The sequence below is a fragment of the Hermetia illucens genome, chromosome 6 (genome assembly GCF_905115235.1).
Source record: "Hermetia illucens chromosome 6, iHerIll2.2.curated.20191125, whole genome shotgun sequence".
NCBI classification, from domain to species: Eukaryota; Metazoa; Arthropoda; class Insecta; order Diptera; family Stratiomyidae; genus Hermetia; species Hermetia illucens.
The window spans coordinates 9,596,314-9,614,951 of record NC_051854.1 but is presented as its reverse complement, the minus strand read 5'-3'; the positions used below and the strand labels follow the sequence as shown (position 1 = coordinate 9,614,951).

At 42.7% G+C, this 18,638-nt stretch overlaps 1 protein-coding gene across 1 annotated transcript in view; it reads left to right on the top strand.

The window, feature by feature from the left end:
* The first annotated feature begins 1,951 nt into the window (after positions 1-1,951).
* The window catches only part of LOC119658973, a 40,046-nt gene continuing 23,359 nt past the window's right edge, over positions 1,952-18,638 (top strand). Inside the window, exon 1 of the mRNA XM_038066853.1 lies at positions 1,952-2,336. Within this exon, the coding sequence (XP_037922781.1) occupies positions 2,172-2,336 (165 nt within the window). The 5' untranslated portion in view covers positions 1,952-2,171. The remainder of the gene's footprint in view (positions 2,337-18,638) is intronic.

Below are 18,638 nucleotides of genomic sequence, written 5' to 3'. Positions count from 1 at the left end.
ACCATATCAATAAAAATCTAATCAACTGAGTGTCTCACTGCGGATCCAAAGTCTCCGTTTAACCTTGCACGTCTAATGAAAATATCAATCAAAGTGACTGCATCCAGCTTATCTAAACAAATACAGATTTTCCTGGAACTACGGATAATATTCAGTCACTGAACAGACATGGGAAAGCTTCTTCCGGATTGGATCAATTATTGATAAATATCTGATATTATTGATCACTGAATTTCTTTGATCTGAAAGATGTGGTCAGGTGGGTTGGCAGAGGTTTCTGAACTTTTTAACTTTATGATGTCCAGATGGGCTTTGATTTGATCCAGTTCTTTGTTATGGGTTTTCTTAGATCTGGATTTTTGATTTTTGGCTGGAAAGGAACCGCTTTTGAGGAGAATATCAAAGTAATTAGCTCCAGGCTATTCTACACTTTAAAACCTGTCTTTATGAAGAACTGAAAGCAAGAGTTATTTGTTAAATGACTGGAAATGAGATCAACTGAAACGCTTATTATGAGCCTCTGCAATCTTAGGAAAAGCACCTCGCATTGTCAACAAATCAACACACAACTTAATCGTATATATAGTATCTGACAACGACCTTCGTCAATATTATTGTTTATACTATTGTCACCTCAACCATTTTTTTAGTCCGATAAAAAACCCGAGATAAAGGCTGAACAAAGATGTGGAGAATTGGCATTGGGAGTGACAACAGTATGTTAACCCAATGATCATATCTACGCAGCGAATTAATGGTCAAGTGCGAGTACTCACAGTGGAAACTCTCGACTACTGGAAATTGCCAATGAATTTAGCCTTCAACCTGTCAACGGGTTCTTAACACTTTCCTCCTTACGATGACAATGATGCGGCTAAGAATGCCTCGCCATTTACTGAGAAAACAATTGAAATGGGAATTGTTCAAATGGTTGAAAAAATAAAGATTGAAATCTCTGCAGAACAAGATTATAATCCGTGGCTACTGTTCTTCGTTGGTTTATGCTTCATTTGTATTTTATTGTTGTACGAGATGAGGAGATCCGCAATTATCTTTTCAAATAACATCAGACAGTCACGAAAGAGGTTTAAATTATTTTGTGGTTATTAATACGCGACTAAGGTAACTAAGCAGTAAATTATCAACCTAAATTTAATTGAACTTAGTGCTAGATTCTTAGAAATAATTCTTAGGGGTTTAATTTTGCTTAGATAGAATCTTATTGGCAAATATGACCTAATTCCGAAATGTTTCAAGGCAACAAATGAAACTTATCGCGAATCGAGCCATGAAAAGGCCCTTGAAGCACTTGGTAAAGGTTGAATTTTTAACCCCACCTCCGGAAGATGTGAGGAGTTTGTGGAAGTCATCCCTCTTCAACCCAAATGGAACTGCATTTCGGCCATCCCCTTTCAAAAGTTATGAAGCCTCAAACTAAAGTTGATGGCCCTCTTCACCAGAAAAAAAGACGACCTTCATCTTCGTCTTCCATATCCTCTTCATCCCCTCCCCTCCAGGGACAAGTTTGAAAATTCAAACTTCACTATGATGATATCAAAACGACTCCGCTTTGCAGCCATGAATTTTCAAGGGGGGTGAGCGTGGAGTTTTTATTGGTGCTGAGGAAGGGGATCTTCTCCGTCCCCTTCCATATACTCCCCACCACCTCCTGCTCTGGTTGAAAATTCGACCTTTATCCACTTTGTGCAGCAAGTGAATAAAAATGTCGAAAATGGAAAAGATAGAAAACTTTTTAAATAATTATAAACAAAAAATATAATAAAATAATTTCATAATTACCTAAATAAATATTAAAATTATAAACAAATAATTTTTTTTCTATTTTTTCTTTAAAAATAACAATAAAATTTTCTTTGTAGTTGGCGGCTTTCCGGAGGAAATGAACGGCGAGTCATGAAAGTCTTGGACACTCGGATCACCTACATTTGTGTGCTTGGCACGATACTCCCAAACGGCGGAGAGCCAAAAACGATTTGAAAATCTGAAAAGTAGAAATGGAAAATTGATGAAGTCAGTAGAAGAGCACCAAACTCACTGAAAGATCAATGGTTGGGGAGGTGACGAAGACGTCTCCTGGTGTGACCAAAAGGATAGTATGAACTGTGTCCGTAACTAAAGAAGAGTCGCGTTGCGCTGAAGTAGTCGCCCTAATGCTGTTCTCGAGCTATAGGACAGTGGCTTACATGACTGGCGGTGCCGATAGCAGTGTTTCCAGTTGTGACAGCAGTAGTGTCTTGCCCGTTAGCAGTGATGTATCAAATAGCACCGGCAGTGTTGGATATACTGGCGTGGATAATAAAGATTGGCTGATAAAGGTGAGTCCATCTTATATAACATATAAAGAGGAAATTTACGAAAAATACACAGAAAAATATAAGCTCTGTAATTGATAATGAACATTTTATGTCTCCTGTTGACTACTTTTGTAGAGTATAGAGTATGCATCCAGTCGCGAGTACAATGGGCCAACACGGCCTGAGTGCTCAGAAGCTGTAGCTTCTCCCCCACCATATACATATGCACCCAGTCTCTGGTTCATATTATAATATGATTTACTATTTGATTTCCAATGAGACTGTGCCTCGGTCATTATCATCACATTTAGTGCTATGCAAATGATAAGCCTTATGCAGCCTAACGAATTAGGGCCGGAAAAATCCACATTAGAAGTGGAAGCTAAGCGCAAGACTACTCTTGACCTTCGGTTAGACTGGACTGGACTGACATTGAACATCCGGAAAAATAAACTTACAGCAAAAGAGGGTTAATACCTGGGGCGCATTATCAGTATTGGAATGATTTGTGCCGTTCGGAATAAGTTATGAAACATTTTAAGTTTTCCTTTCTCCGAAAATCGTCTATCAACTCTGGGCGTTCCTAGTGGTATGTCGGTGATATAAGCGATTTGTGCCTGATTGCGCTTCGTTCCTTTACGTGTGCTTTAACAAAACTGTTGTTTAATAAAATTTCACCTGTGGTACGTATCCTAAGCACATGCAGTTCCGATAAATCTCGACAAGCCACGGCACAACCCTTTCATGCTTCTTCTGTAGCATTATGCCATCTGGATCCGGAGATTTATATGCGGAGAAGCTGTTAATAGCTCAGCCGATCTTATCCTCGGTCATTACCGAGCTGATAGTATCGCACGGCTGGGTTGGTCACAAACCCTCCAAGCAAGGCTCTGACTCGTAGTCCTCCTCGCGGGAAAGTACGTCTGAAGCTCCAGGCTTCAACAGAAGACTTCGTCCAGGAGCCTTCCGCCTTTTTAAGAAAGGATGGGCTCCTATGTTCCTTGAGGAGAATCTTACTGAGCCTTGTAGATTCACTGGCGCTTTTAATGTTCTCAGAATAGTCCACGCAGGATTTGATTTTCGACTGTTAAGCTGCCAGTATGTACGCCTGTAGCAGGTGTTGAAGATTTCCCTAGTCAGCTTATTGAAGTTTGAGAGATACTCATTAAACCACGATGGCAGTGTCTTCTTGCTGTATTTAACAGGGCACGAGACTTTCATGGCGGTATCGAATGCCTTTTCCAAAACTCCGACGTTTGCTTCCAGTTCGTCTGTCGTGCTAATGTTGCCAATTTGCGCATCGCTGTGTTTGTTCTTGATAATTTGACCAAACTTCTTCCAGTCGATCCTCCTGAAGAGGTTGGAGACCTTTGCGGCGGGATCTAGACTGAAAAGTATCCAGCTATGATCTGAGAAGGATCTCTGGTCAGACACTCGCTGGAACTCAGGTCCGGACATAGCAAGGTGTGAAGATTCTTCCTCGCGAAGATACATGCTCTAGGTCTGCCCTGGGCAATGTCTTCTATGCTACGGAATAATTATAATATTTGCTTTGATGGTTCGGCCGCTTCCAACCCAAGGCTCCTACATTAGTACGATGTCGATATCTTCATCTAGGAGGAAGACAAGCAGATTAGCCGAAGCGCACTTCCAGTGTTGCAGATTTATCTGCGTTACCTCCAGCATAATTTTCTTGCGTGGGGATTCGTCAGTCCCTGTCGGACCGTCGATTCAACAGCTTGTTGGCGGCATCGATTGGATCCAGGTTATATTCCAGTTTTGCAGAGCGGAACACTTTCACCTTTGCATTTTGGACTCTGAACCGCACTTTATAGTCGACCTTTTTAAGTGCCTCCATGCGCTCTCCTTTTGTACGGAATAGAAAAGTTTGGTTGTTGGTCTGGGGTTCCTCCGTCTTGATAACTACCCAATCGTCCATGGGAATCCTGGGTTTTTAAAGACGCAGGTATTGGACGAGCTTGTCCTTATCCATGCGGATCTTCGACAACCAAATGCGAGCGACCGGTCTCCTGGGAATCCCGTCGTGGTGGGGGTGACTTTGGGCTTTATGCCCTCCCAGGCGTCGTTGATCTTAGCGACGCACGAACCAAAAAAGTCCCTGAGGGATTGGTCTTCGTAAGCTATAACGCGGAACCCATGGACCACCTCAGAGGAGTCAAAGCAGGGCATTGATCCCGTGTGTTTGCTTTTGGCGTCCAGGAGATACTCAATAATCATCTCCGACAGCCGTTCGTGAGTACATTATGTTTTTTCCTCTGGCTATACTTGTGTTCGATTGACTGGGCTGACCCTGACCAATGTGAAAAAGCAGATAAAAGTACCAGGAGCACTCTCGAAACCTTTCACCATCAACAATGATTGAAGACAAGTGGAAGCCCTATCATGAATCCTTTCTAACGTGGCCCCAGAAAGGGTGATCAGCGATGCTGATGTAAATGCGAGAGGCACTATCTCCTTCAAGTCCATTCAACTACAGGCTTATATTGATGATATCGACATTATGGGACCCAAGAAGCAACCAAATGCCTTGTTATGTGTCAAAGGGTCTTTAGAGACAAGTGCTTGTGTGAGCTTAATTTAAAATCGACAAATTTAAAAGTGACAAATCCTTTTGGTAACCTAGACTGGAAGGATTATATACTCTGATTTAAGAATGAAGGATGGAGTTTGATGCAGTCCTGGTTTTGGGTTCCATTTAGGATATCTTGCGTGCAAAAATTACCCTAACCAGAGCTATTACCTTCGAAACGAATTTAAGAATCCACAAACTTTTCACTTTTCCGGGACTGATTGTCGTTAATATATGGCTGTACGAAGTAAGCCTCGAAATTAGCAAAGATAAAATTCACGAACCTCATGTTGGATGTCATTTTCAATTAAGGACTGAACACTTCGGAGAATTTCTAGAAGCTACTATTGCGACCTACAAAGGCGAGGTGTGAGCTCCGATAGAAAAATGAACACACTGATTAAGGAAGGTCGTCAGCACCTAAGTCTAGTTACAAAAAGGTAATTGATGAGCCACGTCCTCATATGGCTTTGTCAGTGAAAATAAATCTGATCGGAGCCACGGATATTGCGGAGGCGGATGGAGAGTGGTTTTTGTCGTGTTTCTCACGCTATTAAAAGTCATCTGTGCAACTTTGCCATCGTTGAAGTCAATTCCAGAACGCATATTTATTCTGGGTTTGCCCGTAATGTGTTGTATTTATGACTAATTTTTCCGATTTGTTAGATTCGAAAAAAACTATATATTGTAAGTTTTAGATTCCAATAACCCCATGGCAATATTTTCCATATTTTTATTGGGGTTGCGTTTAACATAATACAGAAATCAGTGATTTGGTGCAGCATCACCACAATAAATTGTAGAAAACCAACAATGAATTAGGTGATTTTTATTTATAATAGTCATATCTCTGATCCTTACTTATGCAGCAATAAAGCAAACGATAAATTAATAGAACCAAATGATCAGTTATTTAGATTTATTCAACATATCAGTCTGAACCTCATCTCCGAATTGTCATCGAATTTCAAAATTACACAAAGCCTCAAAACTCAGCCGGATAGGGGGGAACTACAAATGCAAAAACAGCCCAAACTGAACGACCTTGCCACGGCCGCTTGTGTTTTATAATTACGTATGTTCCCTGGTCAACCACATGAATTTAATGGCCCCAGAAATCTTCCACTTTTTCATTTCTTTCCTGCTCACATAATCGAACATTCGTAGGCTGCGAGATGTATCTTTTATTTATTTGTCAAATTAGATAGAACGTACGACCACAGACGGCATTATTTACGAGTATGCCTTGAAGAAATTTGCACATTTCACCAAATTTAGTGTTAACAAAATCATAATAATAAAAGAAGTCGTTATTGAGTCGAAAGCCTGTCGGCGCAAGTAGACATTTAGGCATGTAGGTTGGCAGGTTTGGTATCTGGGTAGAGACTTGGCAGACTTTTTTGAATAGATTAGTATCAATAGCAAATTAACGAGTGATAAAGTACAATGTAGGCAATTTTATGCCATAAAACCGATAAAACCAAGCCACTTGATTTAAACTTCGGCAATAAATGTAACATATACGGTATAATCATGAACATACATATGTGAGCTTATGAGGTATGAATTGAGAAGTAGCCAGATATGCCAATTTATGCCAGATATAAGGGTTATCAAATTTACAGGCACACATACTATATACAACCACGCACAGAACAGTTGAGGAAGAGTGTGGGATTCTTAAGATGTCTTGGAGGGGTTAAGGAGGGCTAGAAGTGAGGGAGAAGTGAACCACCCACTGCATCGCTGGCAGTATGAATACCTCCGCCGATGCAATAAACTACCGCCGACACATCTGGCGGCCTGGCACGAAGCCGGTCCGGTACGCTTCTTCCTTCTCACCTCCGTCGCGTGCCAGAAGTGAAAGATCAATAAACACTTAGAAAAGAGAGTAGGCGTATTCCTTATCTACCTCCACATCATTGGCCCTTCGCGAGACTCGCGCGGATACAAGCATTACCTCAATCATCGACAGGTTTACGCGGTGGCCTGAAGCATTATCTCTGACTGAAACTGCTTCACAATCATATGTCGAGGCCCTCTGTGGAGAATGAATCCCGCGCTTTGGTGTACCAGCCGAAATCATCACGGAACAAGGAATGCAATTTGAGTCTACCCCTTTTTCTGAGTTAGCCGAACTCCTGGGTTTCAAACGACACAGGACAACTGCATACCATTCGTAGTCGAATTAGATGCTGGAACGATGGCACCGAACGCTGAAGGCCGTCTTGATTGCTCGCGATGGTCCATCATGGTCGCAGTCCTTGCCTTTTGTCCTCCTTGGCCTTCGCACAGCCCATCGAGAGGAGTTCACGGGCAGAACGTGAGACTCCGCGCCGACCCTGTACTGAATATCAGAGCAGGGTTGCGCGACTCGAGCATGCTGCATATGCTCAGGGATACGGTTTTGAAAATATGCGACAGACTCCGGCTTCCCAACACGATGTCGGAGCTCGACACCCCTTGCTTTTTTCCACGAATTTCGGACATTGCGTAGTGTAGACAATCCGGTGTGAACCTCTGCATGTATTAGCTAGATGAGATTATAATTGATTTCCTCATGGTTTTTCTCTAATCAAGCATTAATTACTTCGAATCAGTACAATTCATCATCTTCGAGATGTTTTGCTTCCGTAACCACTGCTTCGCTGGCAGCATAACCCACCACCCTGGCATGTCTGAGAACTGGAAGATTAGGTACATGATTGTATATGATCTTGCACAGTAGTGGACCTAATATGGAGTACAGTGGAATAAACAGACAATGTGCTCCTGGGATATATCGCGGTTTCATGTCAGATCCTCCGTTCTTGCAAGTAGCTAGCAGTCCTTAGCGATCTCCGTAAAAGACTCTAATTGGCTGAATTGAATACATTTCTCACGTATAGGGTCACCACCATGCGGTTTTCACCGGTACATTGTGTCCTCGGCTCTCAACAACCGCGAGCAATTTATTGTAGATGACCCTCTCGAATTTCCCCATAGTTTCTAAGAGACATATAGTTTTATAGAAGGATAGTTCGCCTAGTGATTTATCAGCCTTAGGTAGCAGCACAATCTCTGCCGCCCCTGTGAAGCGGGAAATGCTCTCTCGGACACTCATACTTCAAACGGCGCTGGACTTTATTATCTGATATTCTATTGCAAATCTCTAGCAGCTCAGAAGATATTAACAGCCCTTTCTTGCTGGGGAAGATAGCACCAGAATAATATTCAGCTGAAGAATGGGGCATGTAACCAGGTGAGGATGAACGGCTTCTGAGTCGTCCTATTAAAATTATGTAGGCTCTTTTCCACGGGATTCCGTCTGCCTCCGAGAAGAGCTCCGTAAAACGCTCCTTCTTGTTCTGTTGGTTGGCCATCTTAGGGGTTTTGAGGGATTCCTTCCAAGCGTGCTCCATTTGCCCTGATGGATCCTATCTATCACCCTTTTAGCTGTCTTTCTAGTTCAGTGGTAAGTCGGTTGAAGGCTGTGCCAGTTTATTATTTAACCAGGTCTTCTAGGTGTCACATTCTTTGGCAATGCATTGTCCCCCCTGAGCTATTCGTCTGACTCGGTGGCAAGTTTATTGAAGGCTGGTTAATTCGTCATTTCAGGTGTCTTCTACTGAGAATTGTAACCCCCTTGGTATGGAGGTATCACATGCTTGGGCGATGCATTGTGTTACATAGATAGCTCTTCCTGTCTAGTAATTAGTCTCCTTACTTCTCCACTCGAAGACCTACATATTAAAATTACCGGTAATCCGGTCCAAAACCTCATCCCTTTGCCGTATAGTTGTCTGGCATGCCCTTAAGTGTGGGACCTGGTACGGCCCAACGGTTGCATACATATACACCGCTTATTTTCGTCCACCCAAAGCCGCTGGCCACCTTACACATGGTGCATTGTATGGCTTGGTGACTGCATTTCCGCTCCTCCAGTCGCATCTCCAACCTGGACATTACCGTCAAGGTTTCTGTAGAATTCACTTATGATGGTTATTTCAAAATGAAGTTAATTCAAATCAACTTCAATCATTGCAGGACCACTCAAATTTGCTTGGGCAGACCACGTACACCGGATTCGTACGTCGTCTACCCAAGCAAATTTTGAGTGATCTTGCATATGTGTCATTATCAGGTAACAGGTGTCGGTTTTTCCTCAATAGCTTTTGGTTGCTTCTACGACCTCTTATGAAGGGCCGCGTCAATGAAATAAACAGGAGGCTTCCGCATATTAGAGAGTATCGACGACAGCACGAATATCAAAGTGGCCTTTTGATATTGCATTGTAAGAATACAGGTTAATAACTAAATTGATCCAAGCGCCTTTTCACTTGTCTGTATATAGTGGCAATGAATTGTAAGTGTTCCATTATTTTTCCGAGACCAGTTGGGCTGTGAGTCAGTGTATTTGGCAATTGTGTTTTATCTTTGGCGTAGTGTCATCTATGCAACTTGCTTGGCATTCGCAGTACTTTCAGGCGTAGTTTGTGATTGTCTAGCCATTAGCATTGGTTTTTGATGCAGTTTTCCACTTAGTCGGCCGCGGACATTTCACATATTATTTAGATGTTTTCTACAAGAGGAGTCGGTGGGGTTCATTGGTTACATCTGTAGGGACTTCAACTGGTTGCTAGAACGTTCTCAGACCTCCGGAGATAAAAACCAATGTCCTAACTTCTCATTGGGCGACCTAGGAAGCCCTTTTCGCAAGGAACTCGATATAGCTGGGTTGTTTTTCGCCAAACATCCGTAGCCCACTCCTCCTCCTCCCACTCCAGATTTTCTTGAAGATATTTACTGGTCATTTTAACTATCAGGAGCCCTATCTTAACGCCCTCCTACGCTTTTGACTATAGGAAGAACCCACCAACAAATGAACTTTGTGAGAATTTCGGAGCCAGGATGGATACCTCAACCTGCAAGGGCAACTCGTGGTATGACGTACAGTGAAGCGGACCTACAATTCAGCCTCCTACTCTACATATTAGTCAGACATTGAGAATAGGTTCCAACGATATTTGTAGCTTTGCGATGTCTAGATACTATAGACATCGTAATTTTGAACACATCGTCTAGTGACAACACTCGAAAAATCCAATGGGTCATGACCACTTGGTGCAGCCCGTGTCTTGTAGCAGTCAACTATACGATGAGTGGTCAGTGATGTGGCCAGGCTTTTCAATTTTGTGAGTTTCGTAGCCCACATAAAAGTCCGGAGCAAGATTTGCATTCAGTCTCTCTGGGTAGCTAAGAAGCGCACATACGGAAGTGGTCTCTTTTAGGATGCCAAAGCGGATTGCATTATTCCAGGATACTATGATCGCCAAGTTAGAGATCAATGCAACGCGGTTATCGACTTCGATGATTAATAATGATGATGATGTACGTTTAGTACCTTCGCTAACAGGAGTGCCACACCCACTTAGAGCGGTTTCTGTTGGCTACAAAACACCCTACGAAGCTGAAGCCTTACGTAGCTAATGGCATAGGAAAACTTTAGAGTCTCACCGCTTTATCTAACTGATACCTCATTCTATCAGCTGTTAAACTCTTTGGTGGTATGGCCCAGTTTAGTTCATCCCCCCCGGTTCGAACGTGGTAACATTTTCCTCCGCGTGGTGGGCTAGGATCATTGGTAAGCCAGCTATCGGCGTCTGAAAATTCAGCCAGCTTCTTGAGCTAGCGCTCCGTATAGAGCAAGGTACTTTATTGCCACTGTATTCGAGTTCGGTTCGCTAATTCATACCTGCACAATCAGGAGTAGGGTATCAAAGTATGAGAATCTCTCGCACAAACAACATTTTCTTATCAGATCTGGTGCTTCGGATATGCTCTTTATTCAATGGACTCTTCATTTCTCATGGTGAGACGCAACTTACGCTCCAAATCTTGGGTATCTACTACGGGATATTAAAAGCCCGGCGGACGGCGCCATCTTAAACGGCTTATTGAGCAGCAGATACCAGCACTGTCGGCAACATATAATATTTCACCGGCCTTCCTTTCCTGATTTATGCAGTTTTCCGCAACATTGGCTAAAGTAGGTCAGTTTTCAATCGCAGCAGAACCAGCAGGCCTCAATGATCTTTGGCATCCCCTGGCATTCCATCTTTCCATGTGCTGCTCACTAGAAAGGATTGTAAGGGGTGGCGATCATCGGCAAAATATCATTTGATTCACCTAGTTGACAGACAATCACTTTGGCTCGGGTAACTTTATACGCTCTTCGCATTGACTCGTTGACTTCCAGGCCTATCTCTCTTTCTCGAGAGACAACCCGGAGGATAAGTTTCTCCAGCCGATTGTCTTCTTGGATCATCACTCTTAACATGCATGGACATGCCCACCTATTGGTTGATTAATGGAGTACTGGTTACTCATCTGCCGGTATTCAATCTACGGTATCATACGTTTTGTCCTTCCTTCATTCTTTAATTTAGTTTTATGTATCCTTTCCATAAACATTTTGGTCTACACACCAGAGATGTGCACACACATGGTCCCGTACAATCTGAAAAGAAAGTGCGGATATGAGCAACCAATAGGTATGCCCTTGATGGGAGATCTGACAGCTCCCCACAGGTTCGCCATCTCAGGACGTTCTCACTGGGACCTCTTGCCTCATAGGTCTGCCAGATGAAATACTTCGACGCATAGGTCAGTTACTTCTGGGCTTTTTGATTAGAAGGCACAAGTAGGAGTGAGTAAGTTTCAAATTGAAAAGGGATTGCAACTCTTTTGATAGCTGTGCCACTTAGTAGAAACCAGCTCCGTAGTAAGGACAATGTTGGTCGTGAGGAAGAGTAGAGTAGTTCATCCATGGTATGATAGTTGGCATTATTTGGGTGAGACTCTAGGGTTAGTTTTAGAAAGATGAAATATTTTAGAACACTCTTGCAAGAAAACCAGACAAATACCAGAGGAAAATCATCTTCCAAATGAAATCATTTAACTGACTGCCATATTGAGGGCAGTCAGCTCCCGACCAAAATACACAATCACCCAATATAATTACTCGTACCAAAATAAACTTTCTGCACTTCATCCAGCTAACCTAATGGCGTTCGCACCATCCAATATTATTAGAATTTATGTTTGCATTCATTAAAGGTCATATTTCCCCCAACTGTAGTCAAACACTCTGAAATGTGGTTTGGCACTACTCCCATAAACAAACGCATGGAATTAGGCATCCCCATCGCCGCCGTCGTCATGATTGTAGTTTGCTATCGATTCGCATCGTTTTATGCCATCATCAATAGGAGGTCGAGGATAAAGTAAAAATAAAAGTTAACGCTGTTATGTTAACGCCACACACTGACTTTTGTTTATGCTCTCGAAATAGCGGATTAAGACATTACGAATGCAAACTTTCGGGTATTTCAAGATACAATGCTTGATTTGGACAATAGAATTTGGTCTATTTAGCTGGCGTGCGGTGCGCAATCTTGTAGAGAATTAAGCCGGAATATTCCCTGGTTCGTTGATGGATTGGGAGGAATTAGTCCATGGAAATCGTTGGTCCATTATTCGAACCCCTACCTGCAAAGGAATTTGTTTTATCGCGGAATAGCTTAGCAGATAAATCGTGGAGAAAAAAGTTCAAATTATGTAATGCACAAAATCGATGTGCGGATTGATTGGAATTTAGGTGGTAAGTAATTAAGTACGCTGCATGCCATGGCAAGATAGATTACCTGAAGGCAGAAAACATTATCTCGATCCTCGGGGAACCACGGTGGTTGCCAGGGGGCGTGAGATCTACCCGTACTTGATAATACTAGTATCATGTATTTCAGTGTGCCATCTGGCATTAAGTATTATCCCATTATAATTTAGCCCAATGACCAATGTCCAAATATGACCCTAGAGCCCATTTTGGTGAGGATTAAGCATTCCTGTGAACGCTTGGGTATGCATCCCCCCATAGGTACCCTTAACTGTTCCATTCCTGTTAAGTTGTCCAGTATTTTTCCCTAAGCCGTTTCTCTTCATTCATTTGCATCGTAGGCATGAACCCCACAAAAGGGCATTCCTACTCCTTCCCTGATCAGCTCATCCGCTGCCTCACTGTCCTTTAACCCAATATGGCCTGAAACTCAGAGTGTTCAGGGCTTATTGTGCGAGCCGAGAGTAATCAGTCTATTAAGGCATTTCCATATCCGTTCAGAGTTCATCTGGTCGGATGAAAGTGTCTTGATAGCCGCCTGACTCTCGGTCACAATAGCATTGTTCTGCCTCCTACATTTTCTTTGGAGGTTCAAGGAACCACATCAATCTATGACATATATTTCTGCTTGAAATAAGCTCGTGCATTAACCCATTGACTCCTACGTCCGCTTTCTCGGTTGTGAGGGTCCCATCAGTGTACCAGGTAATTAGTTGCTGGCCTAAACCGCAGGTCATTGTCACCCTCTCCCAGTTTGCTTTGTTGCTTCATCGTCTTTTAATTTTTCCGTCGAATTGCAGCTTCATTGTCATGCTATCCCTTGGTATCAGTACTTCAGGATACTGCCTAAAGGGAATGCCGATCCTTTTTCAATTTAGGCAGCTAATACCTCTGGACATTCTCCCTGCGCTCCTTACGTGCCTCTATATGTGAAAGTGGAGTAGAGTCAATCCCAAAAGGATCCCAAAAATGACGTCGAGCATGTCTTTATTACTCCAGTGACACACACAAAAGCAGTCTTTGGAGTTTGTGTTACTCCCTGGCTATTGTGCTGAGTTCAGTTCCATCTGCACAGAATACCGCCCCATAGATAATCATTGTCCTTATTATTGCAATGTACATCCAACATAATAATTTCGGGATGCAATCCCATTTCTTTTTGCTATGGATCTGCAACTTATCGAAGCCTTCCTAAACCACTTTTGCTCGCCCCTGGTCAAGTTTCCCAAGGCTATGCTCCCATTATTATCTTACTCTAGTTTCCAAGCGTGCTGTGATTCTTTTACTAGTTCCGAGTTTTTCTCCTTTTATCTTTATCTCAGACAAAATGTTATTATCTTCCACCGTGAAAAGGAGCTTTCGGAGCTGTGTTCTCATTTTAGGTGTGAAACCTGGCTGCACCCTTTGACGACGTAGCTATTTTAGCCGGACAGATGGCCTCGTATGCGTCAGTGATAATTTTTGCTGCGGTTTTCAAAAACTATCTCCAATGCGAGTTCCCTCCTGATATGACCGTCCACTTGTAAATGGATCTTGTTATTGCTCGGGTGCCTTATATACGAACCCCATCTGTTCTTCATTCTCTATTCTTTCTACTTAAGGATTTCCCTGAATGTGAAGTCTTATTATCCTGTGATCGGATATAAAGGCCTCATCCGCCATTCATAAAAGTATTTTCTAGATTTATGTCTAGTACCTCTTGCCTCGTTCTATTCATGAATGGCACGTTCCCAACATTATATTTTCCTAGCCTATTACTAAAGATAAAGAAGGTTCTTTCCTCTTCGATTAGTGTCGTTGCTTTCCCAGATGTTATAATGGACCTTGCCATTGCCATTGATTTGGGGTACCTTAGTCATTAGCTCCATTATGACTTGGAGCTCTTCTCCAATGTTGGAGTATCATCCTCCTACTTCGACATGAGATTTCTCCATGTTTCGTTGTGCGCCTTGGAGCTCCAGGTCTAGGTCGTTCAGCTTTTCCCATCAGTGTACAGTAGATTGACTTTCCTGCTCGATTTTGTCCTGTACGACATCCAGATCTCGGTAGGCTTTCTATTCCATGTGTTCTCCTTTTCTCATTATACTTACTCTACCTATCAGCTGCTCAATCCTGATGAGGTCAACTCACTATCTGTATTAAATTGAGAAAAACTTGACTCTTCTATAATGAAACCGGTGCTTCTCAGTTTGCGAACATGTATGGTGATCAAGACGATTACCGGCGGACCATCCATGCTCTGGAGAACTCGTCTCCCTCTTGCGACAATGGAAATCAAGTGGAAGTAGACGCGAATCTGCTGCCGGAATGTTTCTGATGGCTACACCCAATTCAGGAGAGGCTTCCTAAAGGTGACATTGTCATCTGCCATTCAGATGTGCTGAGCTCCGAAAATACCTTACTCGGACATGTGATGGGAAAGGACGGTATTGGCGAGCGTAAAGATAATGATCAGATGTTTTTGTATTGCTGCAGTTTTCTCCGCCTTGCCATTGGTGGCCCACCTGAGAATGTCGATGAGCTTTGGGCCGTCATCAAAGATGCTCTTCTGTCTCGGCCACGGAAGGGATTGAGGACTCTATACGACGCATTCGAACTCCGATAACGAATGAAATCCTGAGAAGTTTATCGCAATGTGCCCAGTGAAAAATGAGAATTTGTTATTGCGCTTGTCAGGGAAGCGGTAGAAGCCGCAGAACACACTGATTTCAGAAGTATCTACCGCCTCACGAGAGAATTGGCATGTGATCGCAAACCGGTGGTCCTGTGAAGAACGTTGACAGTCGACTCCTCACACCCGACGGTGAGCAGCTGGAACGGTGGAAAGACTTTACGTTTAAGATGAAATGGGTAGTTACCGTGGCATGTAGATTCGGACTGTTCCTCTAAGCAGAAGAGAAATCATTTCAACCATCGATCTACTTAAAGAGGGTAAAGCTGTTGGGCTCGACGGTCTCCCCGCAGATTTGCTTGTCGCTGTACATGTAGTTACGGCAGATCTGTTACCTTCACTCGTACTTAAATATTGGGGATCCAAGATTGCAGAGAGTGAAAAAGGGGATGATCATTAAGATTCCAATGAAAGGCACTCGTTTTGAATATGACATTTAGAGGGTTATCTGTGTTCTTCCTATCGCCACAAAGATAGTAGCTCAAATAATCCTGCAACGCATCAAAGAATATCTCGAAAGCTTGATCGTCAGAGAACAGGTTCTCCGGATTCTCCTGCATTGACCACATCAACACCCTACGGATCAACAAAGTGCAAAATCGTCCGATTCCTGCGGAAGGACCTTGTTCGACCGGAGAGGAACTCAGGTTCAGAAGATGCAAGAAGTCTGATGCTACGATCTCGGGAACGTGAGATATCGCGGAAAAGTGCTGCCGGGAAGCTACAGAAAATTAAAAATTTCCATGACCTTAGGCGGACGAAATCGCCAAAAATGCAAAATCAGCTCAGATTCAGGAAATGCGAGGATTCTCACGCTTCAATGCCGGGAATGCAAGATATCGTTGAAAAGGGATTGCCGGGAAGTCAACCAAAGTTGGAAATTTTCACGACTCCTGGGACCTTGTTTGAACGACGAGAGGGCCTCGATTCAAGAATTCGTGAATTTTCAGAAGCCGCCTCAGACGCGAGATATCACGAAGAAGAATTTCCTCGGGACGTCAAAGGTCAATGATGCAAAATTGTCAGATCTGGGCGGCTGATACCTTGCTCGAAAGGGGAGGCAATTCAGAGTTCGAAATTGGAAGAAATTACATTCTCGTCCATATGTTAAGGGTTTGATCCTCTTAGTCGAAGCTTGGTTTTTATTTTTTTTTTTTACTTTTATTGAACGAAGCGAGGGAATGCCTTCTTGATTTTTGCCGGGACGGGTTGGTACCAAGCAAGGGTCTGATAGTGAGACTTTTCCAATCACGAGGTCTTACCCATTGTCACATCTAAACATAGCAAGATCTTCGCATCAGTCTTGATTGCCGATTAGGTTCAGATTACTTCCTAGCTTCCCAAGGGATATTGCTTACCGAGCCCCTCTTCTACCAAGCCAGAGTAGATTCATCGGTTGCTTGGCTTTCCATAAACTTGCTAGAGTAGACAATGAACAACACACGTTTACCACATTCTTTGCGAAAACATACTTTCACATGAATTTTCATCTTCCTCTGAAACCAAACATGAAGCTGTCTTAGCTTCTGAAATTTATTTCCTTGTTTTTCGGTCTTTCTTTCACCGCAAAGCCCCTTTCAAAACTTTCCGGTTCCTACAATAATTGCATTTCCACCGAAATGTTTTCCTCGAAAATTGGAAAAATATATGTCCACCTCCAACCAGTTATTACACTCTCAGATTTCACCCAAACATCGCGTCATCTAAACATAAACAATTCCAGGAAGAATATTGCAAAATATTTCCTATGAAATTTGACCAAATGCTTGCAGATATTGATGCGAAATTAGTCAGACTGTCTAGTAATAACGCGGATGAACTGGTACTTAACAGATACAAGATTTCCAAACAACTGGAGATATGGAATCCCGGGAAATATTTAACCCAATCGAATTTGTTTAGTTGCTTAGAACATTTCCCCCACCTACATGTAGGTGGAGGGGGTTTTAATTACCCGGAGAAATTCACCAAGAGACGATTACAGGATGTCTGCAAAACAAATGTGACTAAATTGTTTTGAATCAAAATTTCTCAAAAGCCATTAAATGCTGTTGCTTAGCAGTTTTTTCAACCGAATACGATATCTAGTTAGAAATATTCGCAAGTGCCATGCATGCCAATTTTCCAGAGAAGCCATCAGCCACGGACAGACCCGTTTCTAGACATTTTGCAATTGCCCGGTAATTCCGAATGTACTTTGAATATTTTACAATTGATTAAACAAACCGAACTAGACTTCGCTGAACATATCACAATAAATCAACGTCTGCAACATTTAAATTCAAATTAAATTTCTGTTAATGCCTTAAACGTGGCTTTCCGGTGGTTTATGAGCCCCTCAGGTGCACGGAGGAGTTTTCCCAGCCAATTCCGGTGATTTACGGGCAACTTGGAGTGGCGGAGAGAAGGCAAATCTCATCCTGAATAACATAATTAGTCCAGAGCTAAACAATGAAGACATCTCCGCCCAGATGTTTCCCCAAACATATGTAGCGCCCAGACTGTGACTTCAAAGAAAATGGACATTATGACGGGGTGCGTGCTTCCTCTCCACTATCTTTTGGTTTGTTGCTCGAATGGTAAATTAGTGCAAATGAAATGTTTGTAAACTATTGGGAAAAAGAAAAAGTGGCGAACGAATTACTTATGCACTAACGATCTAGTATCTGCAACGGACCCCGTGTGTATCGCAATGGAAAGGAAAATAGATTGCTGAAATGGCTTTCGGCTGGAGCACGGCTAACATGGAGCAGGTCACTTCATAAATCTTGAAAAGCGAAACGTTGTTCCTTATTACACAATCCGCGCACCGAATGTTGTGTTGTGTTTCTAATGAGAATTTGTTGTTTGTTGTTGAACTGTTGCTAGTGGAAATTTGTTTAACGATTTGCCTGCGATCGTACGATTTGTTGGACGGGATAAGTTATGGGGTATGCGAGCAATTAACAGGAGTTAGGGTTGGAAGTCTCGGGAAAAAATTAGTCATTCTTTAGATGTATGTAGTGCACATGCACCTGCAACTGCATTCTCCACTTCTACGCCTTCTTATAATGTAAAACTACCAACCTTTTCTTAGATCATTTTATACCCTCGGAAAGTGTTGGCATTGCTAAGATCATTATAAGGGTTCGCTGCCACCAACCACTGGAAAAGAACTCTCCCAGAAACCTGAAAACCGTGCAGATCGATCGCACCTATGCTCAATTGAAATATCCCGTCAACAAACGTTCTCTTACCAAGGCTCGGGAAAGTGGATGTAGTCCTTTGGACACTTCAACCCTTCACATATTGCTTCCAGAATCACAGGCAATATGCAATGCACCTCAAACCATGCAGCAAGTGATAGTCTATCAAATATTCATTTGCCTAAACAACTTCTTACCCCTGTACGGTGTTGCTACGTCC